The sequence below is a fragment of the Oncorhynchus kisutch genome, linkage group LG16 (genome assembly GCF_002021735.2).
Source record: "Oncorhynchus kisutch isolate 150728-3 linkage group LG16, Okis_V2, whole genome shotgun sequence".
In the NCBI taxonomy this organism is placed as follows: Eukaryota; Metazoa; Chordata; class Actinopteri; order Salmoniformes; family Salmonidae; genus Oncorhynchus; species Oncorhynchus kisutch.
Genome location: NC_034189.2, coordinates 26308483 through 26328803, shown reverse-complemented (window position 1 = coordinate 26328803; position 20321 = coordinate 26308483). Strand labels below are relative to the sequence as shown.

The following is a 20321-nucleotide window of genomic DNA, read 5'->3' as shown; positions in this document are numbered from 1 at the left end:
CAACTTGTCAAATATCCCTTATTGCCTACTGATTCTGTACAGTTGACGGTGACATCACAAAGTGCATCAATAAAGTGACGACATTCATTGTTCTTGGTCCACAGGTTGTACTTTGCTTGACATCACATCAGGCCAGGCAAATAAAATAATATGATGGAACCTTCTGGATTGTGATACACTATGTGATTGGATTATAGTCCAGATCAAAACAGCAAAGTAATCACAAACGTCACTTAGTCATTGGAAGGGTCAAATCTAGCCTATTACAACTTAGAACTATTGATGTAGTGGAGGGTAAACTTGACTTTTACCCACCTTTTTATTACTCTAGATCACCCCCCCCCCCCCCCTTTTCATTACCATTTGCCCACCTATTTACCCACGGTGCTCAGGGTTTAACCTACTTTACCACTACTTCCATACTTATAAATATAAAAGGCTAAGGAAAGGGGGTTCAGTTATGTAGAAATGTCTATTTTAGTCCAATATCTCTTTAATCCAGACTTTTGAGCAAGGTCAAAAATGACGGCCAACTGGGGAATAGTTCATTGAGTAATACTGCATTCCAAAATCACATGGCATGATGATTCATAGTCTAAGTATGAATTACACTGTATTACAGTCATTGTAATTATAGTGTAACACACAGAGTCAGGTCATACAGCCTAAATGGTTTGATAAAAGTATCCGTTCTTCTGACACCCCTCACTGTAAAGACTCTAGTACCGTAAAACCCAGGTTCAATAGCCCGTCAGTCTATGAAATTCAAGGACTTTTTGGCTAGGGATGTATTCCTGAAATGGCCACAGCCTACTTTATGGGTTATTAAAAGGGAATCTCTGAATGAATGTGGAATAGAATCCAAACAGCAGTACATTACGTATTCATATACATGTTATCCCAGTAATCCTACAAAAATAAATATAACATCTATGGGGATATCCACTATAGAGGTTGTTAGTGTAAGAAGCTACCACATGCAATGTGTTAAATGTGTGACATCGTTTATCCTCAACTGATGCAGGACTGTGTCAGGCCATTCATTTATCTAGGAAATCCCCTGCCATTTTCCCCCTCGTTACCTTTGCCCTATAATTTTTTGAGGCGGTTACGTCAAGTTATTAGCAATATCTCGCGAGAAGCAGATACTATAAATGGGACGTTGTTAGTTCACAATCAAATCAAACCTGAAACGGAGTAAGTTATTACACTGCTGGGATCATCATCATTCACCAAAATTAACCAACTAACGTGGTAGGTAACCTTGTTCAATTTTATTATTATCATACTTTTGTGTTTATTTGATTTCATGATCAACGAATTTGGTGGATATTTGTCTGAACGCGAGAGTTCCTCTTTCGAATATGACAGCATACAGTAACGTTTGCTGCTACACTGTATCAATCAATATCACTTTCCCTGATGTTGTTTGGGTAGATAATTGAGTAGACATAATGATGTAGAAATATTAAATCGTATTTTTCCTTGTGAGTTTATCAAAGCAATGTAGCAGAAAATAACATATTTTTTGCGTTGTTGAAAGAAATTAAATGTCCATAACGTCTTAATGTCTTTCTTCTCTTGTTTAGGTTTGCAGACATGGAAGTCGTTGAAGTCGTCAATAACCAGGTATGTCTCTTTTGGGGAGTGAAACGGATCAAAGTAGTGTATGCCAGCTGATAATGAAACGGGACATAAGTGCATATACAGAAAATGATAGGCTACAACTCCTCAGATAGTTGACATTCAATTGGCTTGGTTCTAGGTTTGTCTTTATTTTTGATTGTGTGTTTACGGGTCCAATGTTATGATAAAGGATAGCAAGTTAAAGTTTTATATTACAGTAGCCAACTTTAGTCAGGAGCTGCTAGGCATTGATCCGTTGGACCCCAGGTGGGTTAGGTTGCTCATTTGAAATCTGAAGGAAAATCTATACATTCAGAAGCCTATAGCATACTTAGGGTTTCTACTTGTGTCATTGCTGACATTACTCTTGAGATATTGTAACACGCAGTGTTCTAACATCCATTTTCAACTCAATTTCTCACCAGAATGTGGTTGAAAGGGTGACCAGCCTCCCATTGGTGAGCTCCACCTATGACATGGTGTCCAGTGCCTACTGCACCACCAAGGATAACCACCCCTACCTCAAGTCTATGTGTGAGGTGGCCGAGCAGGGGGTTAGGAACCTCACCACTGCAGCGCTCACCGGTGCAGCACCCATCATCGGCAAGCTGGAGCCACAAAGTAAGAATCTGTAGCCATCTCCAAATCTATAACCACCTGGTATATTTTCACTAATGTGGACCTACATATTGAGTTTAATCTATTTGATTAATTTCCTATGTGGTGGTCAAATCTGGAGAGCTGAAAATGGAAAAGCAAGCGCGTTTGCCAGCATGGAATGTCTAGTACAAGGCTTTAAACATATGCGTATTACACAAAATACTGTGCTTTTCTAGTTCAGTTTGGTTTCGATTATAAACAAATAGGCAGGGCTTTTCGGTTTCGATAATATTTTTTAAACATTAGTTACTTTGTAGCTTTTTAATTGCAATTTCAACGCGGGGTGCTGAGAAGCCTATATCGGTCCGATATACACGACTAGTGTACCTTTTTCAAAAACCAAAACTTTTAAAATATTTTTTTAAATGTATTATATTTCTCAGCAACCCAATTTAGCTAGGCTAGCTGCAGAACTGTCTAACTAAATAATTGTACTGTTTCTTCAAAGATAAGGCATACTATCACGAGCTGTCTCTATCTCTTGCGGTCTATGCGGTGTTTGTATCTAACCTAACGTATTAGGCTTAAAAGTGTATCCATCTATGCCTGAGCCGGACAAAAATGGCGCAATGGATTATGGTCATTGACATTGACGTTAACTACCACGTTTCTGCACTGAAATAGGTTGAATATTAGCTTAATGAAAACTACAACTCGCTTTAGCCCAGCGACCCACATAGTTATTGAGTTTATTTCTCTCGTGAATGATTATAATTTTCTCTAGTGAAACGGCGCGTTGGGCTCACAAAACCCCCGAAGTAAATGGAATTCAAGTAATTGAACCAACATCGGTCAATTAGTTGTTTAATAACCGAAAATCCCGGAAATATTGGTTAATCGCTCAGCATTAGATCGTGGAAAGAAATATTGAGTTACACTTCCTAATTGTGTAAAGACCAGAAAGTCCGTCCAGTCATCTATGAGCTGTTGCTCAACAACATAACCTTTTACCTAGTAATCACATCTTTGTCCTTGTCTTGAACCAGTAACACTTTTTTAGTATTCTTCTGTAGTGCTACAATTTGTGACTCTCCATTCCCAACCTTGAATGTGGTACATTTTGCTTATAATGTTATGCCCTCTTTTTCTGCCACCAGTTTCCATGGCCAATGACTTGGCCTGCAAAGGTCTGGATAAGATTGAGAAGACCTTGCCAATCCTGCACCAGCCTTCTGAGCAGGTATATGACTCTCACTCCCCAGTTATTACTTGGTACCGAATGACACAACGCAACACCGCATTTCACAATGAATCAAGCGAATGCCAGTCAGGTTGGCCAACCATAGAGGGAGGAGCAATGACTCATAACCTGTGTGTGTCAAAATCAGTGACGTATCATCTATTTGGACCGGGCTCTCCCTCTGTCATAAGCAAGTGTCTAATCTGTCAGTGGTCATCCAAAGGCCAGGACTCACTCATTTGAAAAATTAAGTTCAATCTCAATGTGACTTTCCTGGTTAAATGAAAAACAAAATCTTTCCTCCCTATCCCTTTCTGTCTAGATTGTCGCCAACGCCAAGTATGCAGTGACCGGTGCCAAAGACGTGATGTCCAACACCGTCACAGGGGCCAAGGACAGTGTGTCCCACACCTTGACCAATGCAGTGGACCGGACCAGGGGTGCCGTGCAGGACGGCGTGGAGATGACTCGTGCTGCCGTCCAGGATGGTATGCAGATGACCCGGGCTGCGGTCAGCGGCAGTGTGAATACGGTGATGGAGAGCCGTGTGGCCCAGATGGTCAGCAGCGGAATGGACACGGCACTCACCACCTCCGAGAGCCTGGTGGACCAGTACCTGCCTTGCACTGAGGACGAGTTGGGTGAGTGAGAGCTAGGCTTATATAACCTAACAGTCTCTTACAATGGATTCTCAGTGATGACTGAATAATTGGACTGGGGCTAGCAACAAAACCAAAGAGCATTAAGATTAGTCATTGATACTATTTAGCTATGCTGTTGATCTTCATCAACATTCCGAAGAAAAGGCAGCTAATCAATCGGGTTCGGTTGAGATTCTCAGAAACTAAGATTATTCAGACATGGCCCATTTTTTCTAATGACCAAAAGAGAACATTTCTGGTTGTTTTGGGCTAAATAATTTTGGTTTACAGTACAGTGACGAATAAAGAGGAATAATCCTGTACACAATGTTTCCTACAACACTTCCAAAACATATGTTGTAAATAAACTCAAGGTTAGAAAGTAAACTACTCATTTACTCATAATACTATGTGTGATTAGATTCACTAAGCTTGCTCACTTAAACCCATACAATGTCAGCAAACATTTACATTACATTTACAATGATTACAATAACTTGATATTTTTTTACACAAAACGCTCAAAGTAATGCTTAAAGGGACAATCAGCAGTTGCTACTGTCACGGCTGTCGTCGGAAGGATGAGACCAAGGCACAGCGTTCTTTGAGTTCCACATAATTTATTAAAGAAGTGAAACTTTTAGAAAAGACAAAACAATAAAGACTACAACCACCAAACAGCTTCATTGTGCAAACTACCTGCACACAAACAAAGAACAAGATCCCACACAGAAGGAGGGAAAGGGCTGCCTAAGTATGATCTCCAATCAGAGACAACGATAGACAGCTGCCTCTGATTGGGAACCACACTCGGCCAGAAACAATAAAGAACATAGAATTAAAGAAACTAGAATGCCCACCCTAGTCACACCCTGGCCTACTCAAAATAGAGAATAAAAGCCTCTCTATGGCCAGGGTGTGACAGCTACATCCATTTTCTGACTTATAAATGAACGATATGCAACCATTGATTCTTGATGAATATAATTTTTAAATGCCTCATGAGCTTAGTTCAACTGTCGTACCCCATCAGAACCCAAAGTATAAGCTTCTACTAATCCAATGTTTGTAAACAACATGTAAACAATCACTGTATAGCCCGAAAACATGGTTAAAACTATAATTTTGATACCATGGATGGCCAGTCCTTGCATCCATAGCTGTCTTTGAATATGAGAGTGGTTACATTTATCTAGTCCTAATTCCCCTTTATTGTTTCAACTCCTGATTGCCGCTTTAGTTTCATGTTCCTCTTTTCACCTTGACAGAAATGGAGGCTAAAATGGTTGAAGGATTCGACGTGGCGAAGGATGCACCTAGCTACTATGTCCGTCTGGGCTCTCTGTCTACCAAGCTGCGTAAGAGGGCGTACCACAAGGCTCTGGCCCAGGTCAAAGACGCCAAGCAGCGCAGCCAGGAGTCCATCTCACAACTCAGCCACACTGTAGACCTGGTGAGTGTTGACATCAAATGATAGAAGTGGAAATGGAACACTTTCTTCTCCATAGAATGTGTACATTCTGTAGAAGGAGTAAATGGAAATTATTTTAACTGTCTTTCATGAGATGCAATGAGAGCTGATGAGGTTCCCTTGCACTGGATTCATTTAAATTATGTGGGAATGAGATGTTCGTTGTGAAGTCTATCATTTCTTTTTCAACCCTTTTAGATTGAATACGCCAGAAAGAATATTGACGGAGCTAACCAGAAGGTGAAAGGGAAACTGAGCTCCCTGATTGAGTGGAAGTCTAATGAGGAAGCCGATGGCAATGAGGCTGAGGTAATGACCATACTTAAGAGCACTCATCATAGAATACCATTTTAGCCACATCATATTGTACATGGACCATCTCTTGCAGTTTTGCGTCCAAATTACATATTTAAGTGATTTTATTTGACTACTCCTTGAGGAAAAAGCTACTTCATTTTATGTGAAGATACAGGTGAATTAAATGGTCTTCATCATTTATCCACTAGAATATAGAGTCAAAGACCCTGGCCATAGCACGCTCCCTCACCCAGCAGCTGCAGACAACGTGCCAGGTACTGGTGTCTGGCCTGCAGGGCCTTCCCCAGAACATCCAGAAGGAGGCGCTGTTCCTCAGCCACTCCGCCTCCCAGGTCTACTCCAGCTTCAGCAAAGCGGCAGCGTTTGGGGACCTGTCGGACGGCGTGCTGGCCAGCAGCAAGGCCCAGCTGGGCAAGATGAAGGAGTCGCTGGATGGCGTCATGGACTACCTGGTTAACAACACATCCCTCAACTGGCTGGTAGGTCCCTTTTACCCCCGGCTGGCACCACCCCCCACCGCCACATCCTCCCAGTCTCAGAAGACACCAGCCCCCGCAGAGGTGGAGATGAAATCAATGGAATAACTAGCTGCCTGTTTAACGACTTTCTATCCCATATTATTCCTCCATCAAATATCCTTAAGTCACACTAATGAGCTTGCATTTATTCAGCATGTTGATGAATAAATGTTGACCAACTGTTTGTGAATGTTGCTCAGTGTGTGCTCAATAATATAGCTTAATTTCCATATGCCTTTTCTTATGCAGGACATTGCTTTTGATGCTACTGTTGTTTTTGACATCACATTATATCCTGTTGTAACCATAACCTGTCATATAGTAGATACGTAGATGTTAACACCTTACCTTGTATGCTGCCATCTTTGTACAATTCTAATAAATAAGTTAATATGTCATCTGTGTGTTGTCTTGCTGCCTTGAAAATGACCAACCAGTGTGAAAGCATTTGGGAATGGAATTGGATGTTTTATACATTGTCGAAACCCATCTTCGGGCTTCAGTGAATTCAGTGTCTGTAATACATTGAGATAGCTTGGATATGAGGTTTGTCTGTGAGTGGTTCAACTAACTAAACTGTAGTTGTATGGTTTTCCAGGACTAGGTTTGGCAATGATGTAACCCTCCCCCTGTATCAATACCTAGTAGTCCAAAGGTCATAAAGTAAGGCAGGTTCTTGTGCTTAGTTGCGTTTTCCATTTACAGGTACCAGACTCTACCTTGTCCGACCTCTCGTCAGTTGAGGATGATGAAATATCAGATGAGACCAGCACCAACAAACCTCTATCAGCTCCCATTGCCCACCAATAACCTTCATTGTCAGCTAAATATCACATATGTCTGATACAATGTTTAGTTATTGAAAATAGTATTTTCTTTTCGAAATACTTTCAAATACCATTGGTAGACATTGATTCATTTGGCCAGTGTATTTTAAATTTTAAATAGAATATGTAAATACTCATGTATTTCAACTGTCTGTTCTGTTGTGGATTAAACATTTTTGCATTCGCTAAGTGACCTACAAGGCGGTCACTTTCCTAGGGTATTTTCATGGAAGGCGTGAGCATTTAAATAAACATTGTAACTATGGTTTCCTATACAGAATATAATGTAATGGCAGTGGGATATAGACTGAGGCCTCCAAAATAAGAATGCTATTTCTCATAGTTGCAGGTGAATTAGGAGGAAATGTAACCAGTGTGTGGTTGTATGTTCTAATTAGCAGTTCTTTAATAAGTAAATAGAGACAAAGTGTTCTGCCCCATTGCTGCTCATAATAATGTCTTCTTTATTAACAAGAGGAATAGTCATATACACAAAATCTATACAAAAACTTTTCCAGGAATCCTCAACAATTATGACAGCCTTCATAATGTGTCATGCAAAGATCATCAATTAGATTCAGCCGCGGGCCAATTTCTTTCTGGGGCGGATGGTCGTGGGCCGGAACATAATAAAAAAATGGTTTTATACTGCAAAATGACCGCAAGACGCCTAAACAGATATTTGACTAAAACAAAAATGTCAAACCTTGATTACATTTGGGAACATTGTCCTGTGAAGAGTGCCTTCTTTTGGATGGCACGTTAAAATGGCTGTCATGATTCTCCGTGGTCTTTCAAAATCCCATGGTGCTTATTGTAAGAGTATGGATGTTGACCACAGTGTCATGGCTAAATTCCCAACCTGGCCACATTCCATCATGGCCACTGAATCATGTCGTGGAAATTTCCTCTATTTACCAAATCATGGGAGCAAACCACACACACAAGTCAGAGTTAGTTATAAAAGTCCATCTTTAATTATATAAGCTCTATAGCATTTTGACTTTCAACAGTTCAGTATCTCTAATGAAAAGTTGAGAGTCCCCACACAATGGCAAAAGGGGATCCTTTATAGCAAAGATCACACATAGTCAGACAGCATAGACATAATTCATCGTTCAGCTTTGTCTCCTTTCCCAAACCCCAGAACCATAAACCAATCCTCCATATCAACAGGCATATATCAAATTGTCATTTAGATACAACACACTCTAAATACAAACTCCTGGACAAACTCACGGAGAGGAGAATGAGGCTATAGGTTAAGATAGAAACAACAGAGGGAGCATAGAATGATTCCAGACACTGCCACCCTCCTTTCTCCACTGGGAAAGGTAGGGAGTAAAAGATATGTTTACACATGATGACACTTTGACCTCTCCCCTCTCAGCGGCCCAAGCAACTTAGTCTTGACATAGAACAGATAACTGCAACCTCGCCACAGTATTATACAAAAATACCATTCTGATGAGAATTAACTTACACACATTAGATGAATATAAAACATCTTACATATGTTACCAACAAATTCTGAATCTTCCACGACAATCATCCCCCTCATTCCTAAATGGAATATATCACTACTCACCTCTCCACCTGATAGCTGATGTGTGGGGTAGAGTTTTGGCATAAAAATGGTCACTGTGCATCACATTGATAGTGGATGAGGTGAGTCTCCACCTACTATGTAAAGTACTTTGAGTACCTCAGTTAGCAGAAAAGTGCTATATAAATCCAATCAATTATTATTATTTCTATACAATCAAATATGTCTGTCTATTATGCGTGGCAGTACTTGGGAATATATTTCAGAAATGAAAACCAATAGATGATTTCCTGGTGTTTTTACAGTCTTATGTCCAACAATGAAAATCTAAATTCGGTCCGCGGGTCACCAGTCGGGGAACCCTGCTGTACAGAGCACAGCGTCCCTCAAGAACTTTCAGACAACTTAGACTTTTTCTCGATGAACTCGCTGGTGTATTTTCAGGTTGCCGCTTTCAGTGAATCTCTTACCACACCTTATACACCGATAAGGTTTCTCCCCTGTATGAGTTCTCATGTGTTTTTTAACGCAGCTGCTGGATGCAAAACGTTTGTCACACAGTGTGCAGGGGTACGGCCGCTCGCCTGTGTGACTCCGCAGATGCACTGTGAGACTTTCAGGTTGTTTGAACCTCCTCCCACAAAGTTGACAGCTGTAGGGTTGCTCACCTGTGTGCTGTTTTAGACATCTCTTCTCACACTGGTCACAATGGAACGGCCTGGCTTCAGAGTGAACGCTTTCATGTCGTCTCAGGTCACAGAGGTTTCCCACACTGGGAGCAGGTGTACCTGTTGATTTGATGAGACAAGATATGATAAGGTGGTTTAGTCAAGGACCTTACCATAGTCAAACTATAGAACAACCGAGCATCACTATCTTCACCACCGTAGTCCTGTACAGAACTCAAACTCATTTTGTTTGGGGGCCACAACTGACATTTTCAGATATTATTTTGACAAACACACTTTGGTGCTTACAATTCATTCTCTATTGTCATAGATTTGGTGGGCACCGTCATGTGATCTTTGTGATATGACTTTAAGCATGTACTGATGAAACTCACTTAATATTTTATTCTTAAAGTTGTAGCGGTATTTATTAGAGGGGTAAAGAAAGATTTTGTTCGGGCGCCAGGCAGGTATTAACCATGCCGAAAGGAAAAAGAGTAGAATAGAGAGAGTACCACTACCAGACCCACACACACATCAGCAGAAGAGACTGCCTAGAGGGTAGCCTGTTTACCAGATAGCCAGTGGAGAGAAAAAAAGCACACCACATAAAAACCACATCACAGCACAGGGGTAACCCCAACAAGAATACCTCATACAATAATACTAATAATGGCAGAGCAATTCAACAGCAACTTCATACAAGAACAAACCCAGTCATCAACATAGGATTTGCAATAATTGGTATTATTTTCTCGTGGATGAGTGCAGAGGGTATGAATTTGGAGGGTGTTCATCGACACAACAAAGGCCTTAAAAATGTCCACAGTCTTCTCGGCCACATGTCATTAGTACACCTCAATACAGTTCACATAACAATACACAACTTGCAAGCAACCTCCCTTTTAACTAAAATGTCCAAATACTTCTGGCAGGGCAATAATAGTCCAGCTCTAATGAACTTCAATGGGAAGTGCATTGGAAAAATAGAGAGTCTGTTGCAGGGTAAAGCACTGGAACGATAGAGGGAAGAGAAAGAGAGAAAGAGAACAAGAGAGATCTTAGCTGTGGTCTTCAGGCGTGCAGGGGCCTGTTGCACAAAAGTAGAATTAAGACATCCGGGATAAATGACTCAGCTGAGCTCAATGAAGCCAAAACATGTGCGTCCAGGCTTAATTGGTTGCACAAAGACCAAGCCAGGATGAGCAGACACGGATTCATTAAGCCAGGTGAAACCAATCCTGGATAGGTGCGCGCTCACGGCTCACTCAAATAGACCCCGCCACAGATCACAGATTAACTGATTTACCATGGCAACTAGAGCCGCGTACTTTTCCCCGTCGGAAGCACAAATCCTCATGGAGGCATACGAGGAGGTAAAAGATATAATTAAGAAGAAAGGCAACACCGCCACAGTGATAAAGCAAAGAGAAAAAGCGTGGCAAAGTATTGCAGACCGCCTGAATGCGTAAGTAGTGCACAATTACACACTCACCGCTCCGCTGAAACATCACAATTACAATTCAAATATTTAATTCACATCTCCAAAAATGCAGTTGTACTGTAATTATGAAACGGTTACATTTTTTATTGAAATGCACTGCAGATATGAGTGAAATTGTGTAAAGTAACTCCATCACACTGTATAAAGCTATGATAAACTTTTTGATATTTTTACTGAAAACAAGACAAATACCAAGTAATTTTTTGCAGTGTGACTCCATTAAGTGTGTGTGTGTGTGTGTGTGTGTGTGTGTGTGTGTGTGTGTGTGTGTGTGTGTGTGTGTGTAGATTAAACATGAACGGGCCAAAACGGACATGGCAGCAGGTCAAAATCAAATACAAGAACATTCTGCAGAATGGTATGGTCCCTGACTAATATTTAACAAAGCACAAGCATATATTGTACCCAGAAGGTGCCTGCTCACACATTGTCTGTACTGTTTTAGCAGTGAAAAAGAATACCCACAGACAAGGCACGGGTGGTGGGTCACCAAAGGCTGACCTTACCCCAGCAGAGGACATGGCCTTGGAGCTAAATAAAGGCAGGCCCGTCTTAGAGGGGATCCCTGGGGGGAAAGAGACAAGCATAGGTTCCTCCCAAGATGCCACCCGCTTCATTCAAGGTATGTCCTTCCATCTCTACATGGGATACAACCACATTCATATTGAATCAATTTGGACTGTCTGACTTTGGTTTACCTATTGCCTTGCAGTGTCTGGCAGCACTGTGTTCCTGTTAGAGCCACCAGCACAAGCACCAGACGATGCTGATCCAGTGAGTACTCCATCAAAGGCATACTGTAGGCCTGGCATGTCTTGTCTACTAGCTTCAATATGAATCCGATTTAAATGTGATAGGGTGAAGGCCCCAGTGCAGCAGCAACAGCACATGATGGAGACGATGATGAGGAGGAGACCATCTCTCTGGATTCCAGAAGGCATGAGGTATCATGTTAAGACTGTGAAAGTACTATTTACTCTACAATGGTGAGGAGTCCTCATCAAAATCAAAAAATCTAATTTCTTTTACAGGACCCAGATGCTATACAGTGGGAAAACCAGCCTGGCAACAGTGCGTATTAATAAAAGGACACCACATCCTGCCAAATTCCAGCTGCGCTAATTGTATTGTGTTCACAGAGCTCACAAGCTATCAGAAAGTTGTATGGCAACCACCTCCGGCGCCAAATAGAACTGGCAGACAGACATTCAGTACAAGAAGAAAAAGATGGAAAATCTTGCACTGGAGTTCGAAATAAAAAAGAGGACAATTAGGAAACTGGACCTTGAAATAAAAAAACTTGAGAGGGAGGTGAGATATGCCTTCAATGTACACTGTATGCTAACTGTAACACAAATGTATTAATCATTATTTTTCTTTCCTCCCCCAGCTCCAAGAAGATGACACAGCTCAAAATAAAAATTAGGTATATTCTCGTAAAGTCAAGTGAGCCATGACATATGAGCTCTTATTGTGAGCACACAGGACGGTGGCATCTTTCTAAGGTTTTTTTTATTTTCCCAGCAATCAGTACAACCAAGTCATCGTTATAAGGCATCGCCCTCTTTTGCCCACCCCCCCAGCACCAGGTGTGGCCACTAGCCTATATGAAGGCCCAAAATTGTGTGTTCCTTTCTGCTCTGACAATGGCATGCCCATTCGTGCGAGATGTGGTGGATGAAGAAGCACTTGTGCTGAGGAGAGCCTTCAGGCGAGAAAGGGTCTTCAGGGACCGGTTGGACCCACTGGCCTTCCCTGATGACCATCTATATGAAAGATACAGGTTTTCTGCAGATGGCATCAGGTATCTATGCAGACTACTGGGTCCCAGGATTAAGCACCGCACTGCACGGAGCCATGCACTGAGTGTGGAGCAAATGGTTTGTGTGGCCTTGCGCTTTTTTGCTAGTGGAGCCTTCCTGTACTCAGTGGGGGATGCAGAACAGCTGAACAAGGCCACAATTTGCCGCACAATAAGGAGTGTGTGTCTGGCTATCAAAGCATTAGCAGATGTCTTCATCTCCTTCCCTGGCCACAGAAGACTCTGTGACATCAAAGAGGAGCTCTATAGGATTGCAGGTAAGAGGATCTACAAATTACAGGACAACTGTTAACACATAGTAGGATACTCATTACTTTGTGTGACAGGTTTCCCCAATGTCATTGGTGCAGTGGACTGCACACACATAAGGATAAAAGCCCCCTCAGGTGCCCATGAGGCCGATTTTGTGAATAGGAAATCCTTTCACAGCATTAATGTTCAGGTGAACATAACTTTTTGATATTGTCCATTGACGAACACTCTGCATTGCCAGTGATGTGCATTGATTGGTGTAATATTCCTCATCTTATGATTTCAGATGGTCTGCAATGCTGACTGTGTGATCAGCAATGTTGTGGCAAAATGGCCTGGCTCAGTCCATGACTCCAGAATCTTTCGGGCCTCTGAAATCTATCAGTGCCTATCACAAGGTAAGCCACACAACCCATATTTATAACCATCATGGCTGTGTCAAGAATATCACTGTGTTTATGAGGTAGTAATGATGAGATTTTGTGTTGACCGGTGAATTCTCTGGTGTGTTGCTGGGAGACAGGGGGTATGGCTGCCAGCCTTTTCTCCTGACACCTTTCACAGACCCCCAGGAAGCACAGCAGGCCTACAACCATGCCCATGCCAGGGCCAGAGTTGAAATGACCTTTGGCCTCCTGAAGGCACGCTTTCACTGCCTTCACAAATTAAGGGTCAGCCCTGTTAGGGCATGTGATATTACTGTGGGTTGTGCTGTCCTCCACAATGTGGCCTGCCTGAGGAAGGAGAGGGCCCCCAGAGTGCCACCAGCCATGGACTGGGACAATCCGGCAATCTTCCCTGATGACGACAGTGGTCGGCTGCTGAGGGACCAATATGTGTTGAATTATTTTAGTATGTGTGCTTTCAATTTTGGTTAAATATGTCCTGCGGTGGCAGAGGAATTTGGTTTTTTTTGGGTTCGTTTTTTTGAAGAATTTGGCCTCTTATGATGTTTGTGCGGTATACTGTGTGTAATACAAGGCTGCAGGGAGGCTACTGCATCCATTAATTTGTCTGTTCAGTTGATGTGTATGGATTTGTCCTGCATTTATTTTAGTGTGCAGACATGCAGGGTGTGTTATATACAGACCTTTGAATGTGTATGTATCATTTTGTATAATATGCTTGGATTCTGTGCTTTCCATCTTGTAGAGTCACTGACTTCAGTTTCGAAAGGAGCTGATGGTTTACCTGCTTTGTTTTGTCCTTATTCAATAAAGGAACATAATGTTACACATTGTGTTTTTATATTCATATGGAATGTGTATTTGTTTATATGACAGAGTACTAGGGCCACACTGAAGAAAAAGGCTAAAGTCATAAATTTATGATGCTGGTTCTTTCTGCAGAAAAGCTACATATTGTTTTTACAGTTTTGATACTTATGACAATGTGATACTTAATATTCTGGCACATCAGCATGTCTTTGTTTATGAAACCATACTGAAGTACAATTTCACGAAATGCCCCACATCTGTCATTTTAACAACTGTCCTCCTTTAAAACAACTGGTTACAATATTATGACTTGTGTTTTTTTCCCCTCTGTGGCCCTAATATTCTATCATTTTATATATAGCCTTATAGTCTATGGGAAACTAAATTATCTAATGATAGCAACATCATCTAAAAATCATTTTTTTAATCCAAAATCATTGAAATTAATGATCACAAACGTTTAAATAATAACAGTGGGTCTAGTTATATGTGATAACAATGTATAGTGAGCAGTGAAATAACTATTGGTTTCCATTTGTGGTGACTGCTGACTGACATTAGGGATGAGATTAACTAGATCCTGGAATTTAGCCTGGTCTGGAGCAGGCTAGCTCCACAGAATAAATCTCCATGGTAATTTATACCATAACATATCCTCCTGCCCCCTATCCATCTTTAGTGCAACCGGATTACGGATCAATTGAGCCAGGATCACCAAGATATCCTGGCTTAATCCCTTATCCTAGTTTTGTGCAACAGGCCCCAGGTGTACTGTCTGACTGTCCGATGGTTTGTATGTTAAAGCTTCGCAACAATGTTGCTACTAATCCAAGCGATCCATAACGGGCGCGGTCCCAAACGAAAACAACCACGACCTAGAGCGATTACACCGATGATTGAGTTAAATACTCTATAAACTACACACGCTGAAAACAAACAAAACTTCTGCAGCACAGCACACAAACTGTCGCGCCACCCAAGAGCTCCTCCCCAAAGAGCTAAATGAACTCTTTATTTCCTCCTTCCTTACTGCTCATGCGCTCTTAAAGTGGCAGTGCACGGTGAAGGCTCCATGCAGATTTCGCCACAAAGTCTACAAACGCTCTACATTTATTCACTCTGTGATAGGGTTGGATCCTATATGCTACTTGTATTATTGTCCTGTAAATGGTTCAGTGCCTATAATTTAGGCTGTGTGTAGCATGGAGCATAAAGGAAATGACCTCTACTAGATTATAGTGATAAGGAAAACAGCATACAAATTTGGCCTGTGTATTCATTTGCCTATAACTAATCAGAATTTCATTATGTTTACATAAAAATAGTACTTCAAAATGAGACGATCCTGCTATGGAAAAGACGACTGGGTGGACAAAGTGGAAAGGAGGGGAAAACTCACCATGCAGCAGGACACCTACAGCTGCGGGGTCTTTAATGCAGGTTTGATAGCTAACCATTCATTATTGAAAATATAACTGCTGTGTGACAATTAGGTCAAAAAACTATATTTTATTTTTTGGTATAGATGGCCAAGGAAGTTGCACAGAACTTCCCCTCCCAAATTGATATAGAACCTTCACAAAAGCACATGGAGCAACTGTGAAACTAAATGGCTGAGGATATACTAAAAATGTCTGGTATGTAATGACATTTGAATTCAAAGTAAATGTAAATTCTTAATTTGTATGTAGTTGTGTGGGACAGCCATATGTTCAGTTCATGCCTATGATTTGAGTTCAACAAAGCCAACACCTGCTTCTTGTGTGTCACCGATAAAGAACCTGGATGTGGCCCAGACTGACTGGGTTAGTAACTTTATTTAACACGTTTATAATCTTTTGACAACAGTGACGGCATGTAAGACCATTTTTGATAACACAATGGATGGCTAATTCGTCATACGTTATAAATAATATCAATGCAGTGTTACGCTTTGTTTTAGATTTGATGTTTTGCATGCCAAGTGGTTCAATGTGCTGTCCCTAGGACTGAAGACAAGAGTTCAGAGTGAAGAACACAAACTGGAAGTGCTGTCTTTGTTGTTGAAAATGTATGCTATACCCCATCCACACTGAAGAGGCTCTGAAATGTACATCAACCAGGGATAAAGAGAAAGTCAACACTGAAATGTTTCATACTCATTTGAATGAAAGTGTCTGACATTATTAAAGGTCTACAATTTCTGCTTAATTTGTCAATATTACATTTTTATTCATTGATTTACTGGCCACCATTACTGTGGTTACATGTTCAGTATATGTATTGACCAGCAAACCCACTGCAGCCTACTTCAAGCTCACTCTCCATCCCTGCTTTGGACAATTAATAACATGACTCTCGTACTTTGCCCTACTCCTACTTTATCTGGTGACAACTGCATGCATGGCCATCCTTGTAGAGTTTCCGAGCCTTGTTATATATCTTATGACACAATATTGTATACTTGTATAGAGCAGACAAACCCAGTAATCTGTAAAAGTTTCACCATGTTACAGGTGGTCCAAAAGCTGTCGAGACCCCTTCACAGAGAAACTGCCCAACAACAGAAAGCCTTTGTTGTGAGGCCATTGCACTGATGAAGCAATTGTAAAGGAGAAGATGAAGCAGATGTTTGCTTATCGCCAAAAGATGGTTCATGACCCAGTGAAGTCCTCTGAAATATTCACAGCAATCCAAAGACATAGCAGGAATGGTATGTGGATCTTAGACTGCCTTGCCTTAACTGTCAGGACAGTTGTTTTCTGTTCTACAACAGTCTGATTAGTACTGATATATTACATGACGATAGTGCTACACCATAATGTTTACTTTTCTATCTTGACTTATTCCATCTTGTCTGCAGATTGAGCAAGATTTTAGTGATGCAACCTCTGCAAAGTTCCTGGAGAAGTGGCCTACTCTCTCCAAGCAGAAAGTTATTGACCAAAGCCGTGGCCTCACAGATAGGCGACCTGCAAGACCTGGTTCAAGATGCTGAATCCACAACAGAAGTGGAATATCGTATGCTGGAATAAAAGTATTATACTAATGGAAGGGAGCATTATTTTTTAAAGCAAAATGGTATGATGTAACTTGTGAAAATTTATACTTTCAGGATGGGACAGTGACATGTCCTCCATTTTGGTCCTTGTCCACCTTATACCACCGTCACCTCATGGCCACAAGAGACCTGGAAAAATATCAGCCAGACACACCAGTAACCACATTGTGAAGTTTATCAAGGTGAGGTTACAGTTGACTGTTCTCTCCCCATTCCTAATCCTAAACTACTTTTAAGATTATGGACAAATTGTAAGATCATATGTAGCTGTAATTTAAATTGACAAACTGTTTGCGAACCGTGATTCATTTTAATAGCAAACTAATGAAGTTCTTGTGTCACAGACTGGAACCAGCATCTGGAGAGCGCCATGGAAAGCCTTCAACCCTATCTGCTTGCTGTGGGGATCCAGAGGAGTGTGATTCACAAGTACTTCATTGTGATTGACAAACATGCAATACATTGTAAGTCACCAGACTCTCTTGCCTGTTTTGATGAGCTTTTCAAAGCTCACTTTGTCTTTGGTACCTCACATCTCCCTCACTAGCTTTAAGCACCAGCTGTCAGAGCAGCTTACAGATCACTGCACATGTACATAGCCCATCTGTAAACAGCCCATCTACCTACCTCATCCCCATACTGGTATTTATTTTGCTCCTTTGCACCCCAGTATCTCTACCTGCACTTTCATCTTATGCCAATCTACCATGCCAGTGTTTAATTGCTATATTGTAATTACTTCGCCACCATGGCCTATTTATTTCCTTAAACTTACCTAATTTGCACTCACTGTATATAGACTTGTTTTTTTTTCTACTGTATTATTGACTGTATGTTTTTGTTTATTCCAAGTGTAACTCTGTTGTTGTAAGTGTCGAATTGCTATGCTTTATCTTGGCCAGGTCGCAGTTGCAAATGAGAACTTGTTCTCAACTAGCCTACCTGGTTAAATAAAGGTGAAATAAAATAAATACATTTGGTTTTGTTGAATAATTTCAGTGCCAGATATTGTTGCCGCTTTTGTCTTGCTGAGAAAGGACTTTCAGACTGAATTTGATGAGGATTCACCCAAGATAGTTATGCGAACTCGAGCACTTCATGCAGAACACTGCCAAAAAAGGAGACAAATCCGTCTTCCCTTTGAAGGGTGTTAAACGCTCTTGCATTCTAAACTCCTTGCAGTACATGTGAAAACATCTGTCGATATTATGCATGATATCTTGGAGGGAAGTGGCACAAAATAAAATGAAACTGCTAATACTGCACTTGAACAAGTACACATCATCAAATGAAATAGACAGGAGAAAAGAGGTTTAACTATGGTTATATGGAGCAAAGTAACAAACCTCCGGCAGTGAAGTTATAGGACTAATGACTTGGGGCTAAATGCTATCCAGTCCTGGTGTTTACTTCGCAATCTACCACTTATCTTTGGAGACTTGGCTTGTCCAAATGATCTACACTGGTATTTACTGTTGCTTCAGATAGAAAATACAATGGTTTTACTCCAATGATAGAGTATGTACATTTATTTTTTATTTTTTTAAACACTTAGATTGCAGAACACCACAGGTTATTCAAGCAATTGTTTCCAAAAAAAAGAGGCTGCTACCGAAGCATCATTTTATGGTGCATTACCCCACATATACAAGTCGGAAGTTTACATACACTTAGGATGGAGTCATTAACTCGTTTTTCAACCACTCCACAAATGTCTTGTTAACAAACTGTTTTGGCAAGTCTGTTAGGACATCTACTTTGTGCATGACAAGTAATTTTTCCAACAATTGTTTACAGACAGTTAAATAATCTATCACAATTCCAGTGGGTCAGAAGTTTACATACAGTAAATTGACTGTGCCTTTAAACAGCTTGGAAAATTCCAGAAAATGTCAAGGCTTTAGAAGCTTCTGATCATAATTTGAGTCAATTGGAGGTGTACCTATTTCAAGGCCTACCTTCAACCTCAGTGCCTCTTCGCTTGACATGGGAAAATCAAAATAAATCAGCCAAGATAAATTGAAGACCTCCACAAGTCTGGTTCATCTTTGGGAGCATTTTCCAAACACCTGAAGTTACCACGTTCATCTGTACAAACAATAGTACACAAGTATAAATACCATGGGACCACGCAGCCATCATACCGCTCAGGAAGGAGATGCGTTCTGTCTCCTAGAGATGAATGTACTTTGGTGTGAAAAGTGCAAATCAATCCCAGAACAACAGCAAAGGACCTTGTGAAGATGGTGGAGGAAACAGGTACAAAAGTATCAATATCCACAGTAAAACGAGTCCTATATTGACATAACCTGAAAGGCCACTCAGCAAGGAAGAAGCCACTGCTCCAACACCGCCATAAAAAAGCCAGACTACGGTTTGCAACAGCACATGGGGAAAAAAATCGTACTTTTTGGAGATATGTCCTCTCGTCTGATTAAACAAAAATAGAACTGTTTGGCCATAATGACCAGAGTTATGTTTGGAGGAAAACTGTGAGACTTGTAAACCAAAGAACACCATCCAACCGTGAAGCACAGGGGTGGCAGCATCATGTTGTGGTGGTGCTTTGCTGCAGGAGGGACTGGTGCACCTCACAAAATAGATGGCATTATGAGAAAGGAAAATGTGGATATATTAAAACATCTCAAGACATCAGTCAGGAAGTTAAAGCTTGGTCGCAAATGGGTCTTCCAAATGGACAATGACCCCAAGCATACTTCAAGTTGTGGCAAAATGGCTTAAGGACAACAAAGTCAATGTATTGGAGTGGCCATCAAAGCCCTGACCTCAATCCTATAAAATAAAAACTTGTGGGCAGAACTGAGAACACGTGTGCCAGCAAGGAGGCCTACACACCTGTCTCAGTTATACCAGCTTTGTCAGGAAGAACGGGACAAAATTCACCCAAACTTATTGTGGGAAGCTTGTGGAAGGCTACCCAAAATGTTTGACCCAATTTAAACAATTTAAAGGCAATGCTATCAATATACTAATTGAGCGTATGTAACCTTCTGACCCACTGGGAATGTGA

The 20321-nt window shown here is 41.1% G+C and overlaps 1 protein-coding gene and 1 long non-coding RNA gene across 2 annotated transcripts; both read left to right on the top strand.

Moving 5' to 3' along the window:
* The first annotated feature begins 1123 nt into the window (after positions 1-1123).
* LOC109906549 (perilipin-2) lies at positions 1124-6812 on the top strand. The gene is made up of 8 exons (XM_020504294.2): positions 1124-1254; positions 1590-1629; positions 2052-2247; positions 3384-3466; positions 3789-4107; positions 5376-5560; positions 5777-5887; positions 6085-6812. The coding sequence occupies exons 2-8, from the start codon at positions 1600-1602 to the stop codon at positions 6478-6480; spliced, it is 1320 nt and encodes a 439-aa protein (XP_020359883.1). The 5' UTR covers positions 1124-1254; positions 1590-1599; the 3' UTR covers positions 6481-6812.
* An 8873-nt stretch (positions 6813-15685) lies between these two features.
* On the top strand, positions 15686-18084 carry LOC116353976 (uncharacterized). Its single transcript, XR_004203389.1, has 3 exons — positions 15686-16942; positions 17093-17472; positions 17635-18084. It is a non-coding gene; the product is annotated as an uncharacterized LOC116353976 (long non-coding RNA).
* The last annotated feature ends 2237 nt before the right edge of the window (positions 18085-20321 follow it).